Here is a 6,577-nt window from a genome sequence, read left to right as displayed (position 1 = left end):
TACCAGATAGGGTTCTATAACACTTTCAGAGACAGATGAATAAAGACTTGATGTCAAGAGAGGAAAGCTGTTTTTTGTTAAAAGACTGGGCCTATAGTCTTATGATAACAGGTTGCAAGCTATTGGATGGTCGGTAATTTTCACTGTACTCTGAAGGGAGAGTATACAGTAACCATCTGCCTCTAGGTCACAATACAAATTATCTGAAGAGGCTCTTACATTAGTGGGTAAATAGTTTGAACATTTGAACCTGTACTTCCAACATCATTTGTAAAAGAAGATGAGCCTGAAATTAAGGTGTCACGAGACAGGAGGTGGGACATATCCCTGAAATACCTTCTCCATGTTGCCCTTTTGTGTTTGGACAAGTTAATATTGTCAGTGTTTCACCAAGAAGGAGACGTTAAATACAACTTTAAGCCAGAAACCCTTGTAGGAAAATGTAATAATACATAAAATGCACACAATAATAATTAAATATTGTGTTGACTGCAGCATGTATAAATACCACAGCACAGCTGGAACTGGAACATTGCTGGAACTGGAGTCCCATAACTGTAGCTTGTTTTATGGGTCACTACTTACAGAAATAGGCTACCATCAATCCAATAAGGCCTCAGAAGCAGCTACATGCTTGTAACGCTTCGTTTTCCTGTAAATCTTAAGGATAAAACTTGGACTAAACAAGAAGAAGAAGAAGAAGAAGAAGAAGAAGAAGAAGAAGAAGAAGAAGAAGAAGAAGAAGAAGAAGAAGAAGAAGAAGAAAGTATAATTAAAAGGAAGGGCAGAAGCGCCTTTGTTATAGATGATGAACAGGTAGCAGCTACATGCAATCAGGTCCCTAAAAACTCAAGTATTGTGAATCTTTGGAGGAATGTTATCAGCTTTATCATGTAAGATCAGTAAGGGGCTAAAAAGTAATCGTCTCATCTTTGAGAGCTCATCCATTATGTGACACCACTGTGATATTTTCTTTACAGTAAAACTATGCAGATGACCATGTGCAGAAACTGCGCTCAAACACATGGTGGCAGCAACACTCCACTTCCAGAGTCTGCATATCCCAATTACTGAATTAATGTTGATTTTAGCCTATATCATTTCTTGTTAATGTTACAGTACATGGCTGTGTATGCAAAAACACTTTCATTTTACCTTGAAGCAATGAAAATGTCTAAGTGTGTGCTAATGTGTGTGTTTTACATGCAATACCTATCTTTTTCTCTTTTTTTAAGCTTACTGTATGAGAACACTTTTTAGCTACTTGGCCAGCCCAGCTCTCAACGTAAGTTTAAACTTGTAGGCAATATTGTAGACTTTATCCTTTATTAATGGGTTTATACTTATTCAACAAGTCTTCTGTGCAGAAGTAAAAAACTTAGGCATGAATAAACTGACCTTACCATCTCTCTCTTTTAGTGACAGCCATGCCGCCCAGAATTTCTCGACTTGAACCATCAGGGTACTACAATGGAAACGGAGAACCAAGCTGGTGTATGTGTATGCATTTGTGTATGCATAGTGTCATGCTGTATGTGCACACATGGAAACTCTGTATGTGTGTTGATCACAGTGACATGCTCTTCTTCATACATCTTCAAAGCCCCCCCTCTTTTCTCAAGGTATGGTATTGGTATGTTCAATTTTTCAACTAAACAGCTGCTTCATGAACAAAGGAATTTTGGAATCACCTGTTTCACCTTTTCTAAAGGTACGACCAACAGAACAGCTTGACTTTCATGAAAAGATGGCACAGTGAGGGAAAACATTTGGGATGGTAGGCTAATGTGAAAGTTTTTTTTGTGTGCTTAATTTAGTGTGTTTTATTGTGTAAAATAGGACTGTGAAAATATCAGCAGATGCAGTGTTTAGTGGTTAAGTGGGTGGGTAGGGAACCTGTGTTGGACTGCGAAGAAAAATACTGAACGGACGCTCTGATATAATCAGGTATAATTCTCTTGTTCAGGGGTATGTCGTTTGCCTGCTGCTGTTTCTATTAGTTTATTTTTTATTTTTGCTGCACTCATATTTAATTGAAACACAATACAAATGTTAATTTTAGTTTTAATGACACGTTTTAATGCACAAAATATGTAAATACAGTGGTTAGGTATAGGCTACAGTAATCAAGTATAGGCTTTATGCACAGCTCCACTACATCCTGAATTTAAACAAGCTCCTTCATTTCCTGTCTTACATTATTGGACACACTGATTAATCCAGGTGTGTCTGAGTAGTCACAATGGTCAGACACACCTGGATTAATCAGTTTGTCCAATAGCCTAATGTAAGAAGGACCTGCCTTAAATTCAGGAAGTGGTGGAGCTGTGCATAGAGTCCATGGTCAGACACACCTGGATTAATTCAGTCAGTAGTGGAGCTGTGGCTGTGCATAAAGCCTGTTAGTGTGACAATTTCTAAAATTATTAGCCTAGATATAGCCTAGCCTACTGGAAGTGAATAGGATTAGGACAGTGGAAAAAAAAAAATAGAATGACCATAAATGTTTAAGACATAGGCTAGTACAGAAGGTTTAGAGCTATTTTTAGTTTTTTAGACAGGACTAAGCAGAAAGATATACAGTAGTAGGGCCAACAAGAGGTGTTTCTGAACCACACTCCTGTCCACAAGGTGGCGGAGTGCACCTAATGGTTGGTTGCCGACCTCCAGTGAAGAAGAAAAAGTTTCGCATCCGGTTGAGGAGATGTTTACAGGCCGGATGATGGACGGTGAGTTACGAGCATAGACTGTACGGTTTCGAGCAAGAAGGCAGCGTTTACATCACGTATCACAACCACGTTGGTGCCGTATCGCTACAAATGGCGTCTCAGATCCCCATCACCGTCAGGGCTCAGCCTCCCGCCGCCGCCGCTGCTCTCCGGGGGAAGAAGCGCGCCGGGAGCCCGGCCGTCGCAGCCGCCCCGCAGGTCACCGGGGGCGGCAGCAAGAAGAAGAAACCCCCGCAGACAGCGACACAGACAGCGCAGACACAGGTGCAGGTAAAGACGCACACGCCGCGATGCTACATTAACTTCACTGAGCTGTCCGTCTTCACCCCGGGTCCTCTGTATTGACCTCTGCAACTTTTCGTGACCGTCATCTTCACAGACACACAGATTTAACAACCAACAAAATGAACGGGGGAAAAAACAATGTAATAGATGCGTCCTTAACAATAAAGAATGGTATTGACATTAGGCTACTATTAAACTACAAATCAGTGGAAATCTCGTCAGAGAGGGGAGTGCAAGTCTTTTTTTTCTTCTTTTAAAAAAAAAATCTTTATGTAGGTAATCTCATTGAGACATGGGGTCTCATTTCCAAGAGAGACCTGTTTCAGACACAATACAACAATTAGTTATATACATACATACCCTACAACGTTTACATAAAAGTGCCAAGTGGAAAAAAAAGCACCATAAATGATCAGTATAGAAAGGTGAGGTGTATGCAAAAACAGACTTGATATAATAACAATTATCCATCCATCCACCCACCCACCCACCATCCCACCTCAGACTTTGTTTTACATTCAAAATACCTTGAGGTCAAATGTGGGCACTGCTTGTTTGAAGAGCTGTTGCTTTCCTATGTTTCATCAGATGACAGTGGTAGAGACGGTGGCAGAGGTGAAGGCAGCAGCATCAGTCGACAGCTGCGGTCCAACGATCACCACAGAGTCCACAGCAAAGCCTCCACCATTCAAAGACCCCTCATTTATGGTGAGTGTCCATGTAGCCTACTTCTCGTTCAAGTTAATCCTGTCTGGTACTTCCCAAGCTCTTTCTCAACTTTTGCTTTTTTTTTTTTTATTCCTTCATCTTGGCAGCATTCAGGGATTGGTGGAGCAGCAGCTGGCAAAAAGAACCGGACCTGGAAGAATCTCAAACAGATTCTGGCTTTGGAGCGGACGTTACCCTGGAAGCTCCACGATCCCAACTGTGGGTATTTGTATTTTATTTTACCTGCTACATGTTGTGTATATCTTAGCTGGTCTTAATTACGTCCTATTTGTATCTTCCAAAGTCTACCATTTATCTATATTAATGCTAAATAATGACGAAGACATGAATTATTTTTACAAAAAGTTTTCAAGGTATTTTTGCCTTTTGACTTCACTCCAGCAAGGTTCAATTTGAAACTGAATCTCATTAATAACAAGTTTGGCCAAGAAACTGATACATTTACACTGAACAAAAATATAAATGACGAGATCCTGAGGCCCATCACCTCATGTTGCAGCATGATAATGCACGGCCCCATGTTGCAAGGATCTGTAAACAATTCCTGGAAGCTGAAAACATCCCAGTTCTTGCATGGCCAGCATACTCACCGGTCACATGTCACCCATTGAGCATGTTTGGGCTCTGGATCGGCGTATAAGACAATGTGTTGTTCCAGTTCCTGTCAATATACAGCAACTTCGCACAGCCGTTGAAGAGTGGACCAACACTCCACAGGCCACAATCAACAACCTGATCAACTCTTATGCGAAGGACATGTGTTGCACTGCGTGAGGCAAATGGTGGTCACACCAGATACTAACTGGTTTTCTGACCCCCCTGGACTCCCCCAGACCCCTTAATACAGTAAAACTGCACATACAGTAGAGCAGCCTTTTATTGTGGCCAGCCTAAGGCACACCTGTGCAATAATCATGCTGTCTAATCAGCATCTTGATATGCCACACCTGTGAGGTGGACGGATTAGTGCTCACTAACACAGAGTTGTGAACAATATTTGAGAGAAATAGTTCTTTTGTGTACATAGAAAAAGTTTTAGATCTTTGAGTTCAGCTCATGAAAAATGGGAGCAAAAACAAAAGTGTTGCGTTTGTATTTTTCTTCAGTGTATTTTGTCTTACATAAACTTAGTTTACATTTTCCAGTACGCTGTAAAGAACATCTGTGCTGTTCCTTGCAGCACATTGTATTTTTAAGTTATATTATAGTATTATATTAAATATTATAAGCCTACAGTGGTAAGTTAGAAGAAATGTGTGAAACCAATTGCCCCTGGTGGGATTAATAAAGTTGTCAGAGTCTGAGTCTGAGAAATGTCCTTAGAGGTAGAGTTTTGATACCGTAATATAATATATTTGATAATATCTTATTATGATCTTTCTGTGTCTACAGACTACAACATTGACGCCCCTCCCTCCTTGAAGCCAGCAAAGAAATACTCAGATATCTCTGGACTCCCAGTGAGTGATCAGTTTTATAGAAATGTGACTGAACTAGGAACAGCATTCTTTGTCTTGCATAAAGTACACACTGAATACTTCATTGTATTTCCTCAGGCAAACTACACAGACCCTCAGACAAAACTGCGCTTCACATCCTCTGAGGAGTTCTCCTACATCCGCCTCCTCCCCACTGATGTTGTAACGGGCTACCTCGCCCTTCGAAAGGCGACATGCATCGTGCCGTGAAAGCAGAGCAAAGTCCTAAAACATGAAACAGGATCAAACCAGAACTGAACTCATGTCAGTTTGGTACGCTGTAGGGATGGCCAGGAGACTCTGAGACTTCACAGAGAGGGCAACTCAGATGTGAACACTACAGGATGACCTCTGAAAAACATCTGCTCTGCTGTCACAGAGAAGGTGATCTCAGTCACTATTGTGACAAAATGAATGGAACAAAAAATTTGCTTTTTCTTTTAGATTTTTCATTTAGAAGAAAAGAAAAATGAAACGAAAGCATTATTGTTCTGTTTGTGAGATGTGTCTCCACTGGACGGTGTTGTCAGAAGCTGTAAGATGTAGTGTCACTGTGATTGTCCAGTGGACTGGATACATTCTGATTTGGACAAAACTGGACATATTTTATTTCTAAAGTGAAATAAAGGGAATATGTAGTTAAAGAAAGACAGCACTAGGCAAATATTTTCCGCATTTGTTTACATGTATTTCCTTTAAGTGTTCAGAAAGTAAGGGGCCTCCTGCACTCACTGCTAAACAGACATTTTAGCAGTTTCGTTTTGTGAATAAGAGCATCACTGGCTGAGATGCTGTGTGCCCCCTAGTGGTAAAACATCTGTTTCAAGTGTGTCTTTCTCTCCACAAAAATGAGATTCTCTATCAGTGTGTAAATATAAACTGCTTAGAGAAAACATTCAGACAAAAATGTCACAAAGCTGTTGGACAGTGTTCATCTATTTCATTATTTTTATATAATGTGCCAATAAAAACAGTGTCTGTCTCTTTTCCATCTGTACGTCTTTGTGTGAATATGCATTTTTGGTGGAACATGGGGGGAGACAACGCCAGTGACTGAACTCGGGTCTTTCCTTATTTAGCGTTTTGATAACCTGTAATTATGCTTGCTCAACATTGATATTAAACACTACATAACACACTCTTTATACTGAGCCATAACGGAAACATCCACACCTGATGCAACACTAAGCTGCACCTTGGATCCTCTGTTTTATGCAGTGGCCTACATGCATGTAGGCTATGCAAATGTGGTTGGGCCACGGCTGTCTCTTCAAAAGGCAAGATTCACCAAGCAGGCCTAATTTAACGTGTGTCATATGTAAATGTAAAATTGGTTCCACATGGTTTTAATTCCAC

The 6,577-nt window shown here is 40.6% G+C and overlaps 1 protein-coding gene across 2 annotated transcripts; it reads left to right on the top strand.

The window, feature by feature from the left end:
• Positions 1 to 2,706: 2,706 nt before the first annotated feature.
• ino80c (INO80 complex subunit C) lies at positions 2,707 to 6,128 on the top strand. 2 transcript variants are annotated; one of them, XM_083989435.1, is made up of 5 exons: positions 2,707 to 2,993; positions 3,603 to 3,722; positions 3,830 to 3,941; positions 5,136 to 5,203; positions 5,300 to 6,128. In XM_083989435.1, exons 1-5 carry the CDS (start codon positions 2,820 to 2,822, stop codon positions 5,429 to 5,431), a joined length of 606 nt encoding a protein of 201 aa, XP_083845561.1. In that variant the 5' UTR covers positions 2,707 to 2,819; the 3' UTR covers positions 5,432 to 6,128. The 2 variants fall into 2 exon arrangements, with proteins under 2 accessions (XP_083845561.1, XP_083845560.1); XM_083989434.1 differs by having other exon boundaries at positions 2,707 to 2,999.
• The last annotated feature ends 449 nt before the right edge of the window (positions 6,129 to 6,577 follow it).

The sequence above is a fragment of the Trachurus trachurus genome (assembly GCF_905171665.1).
Source record: "Trachurus trachurus genome assembly, chromosome: 16".
Classification (NCBI taxonomy): Eukaryota; Metazoa; Chordata; class Actinopteri; order Carangiformes; family Carangidae; genus Trachurus; species Trachurus trachurus.
The sequence above is the reverse complement of the archived record's forward strand: the minus strand, read 5'-3'. Positions and strand labels throughout refer to the sequence as shown.

Bases quoted from the DNA above. Each gene is read 5' to 3' on its own strand.
- ino80c (XM_083989434.1), top strand. From the start codon at position 2,820: ATGGCGTCTCAGATCCCCATCACCGTCAGGGCTCAGCCTCCCGCCGCC. The intron at 3,000-3,602 runs GTAAAGACGCAC...ATGTTTCATCAG, and splicing joins CAGCGCAGACACAGGTGCAG to ATGACAGTGGTAGAGACGGT. The intron at 3,723-3,829 runs GTGAGTGTCCAT...TCATCTTGGCAG, and splicing joins TCAAAGACCCCTCATTTATG to CATTCAGGGATTGGTGGAGC.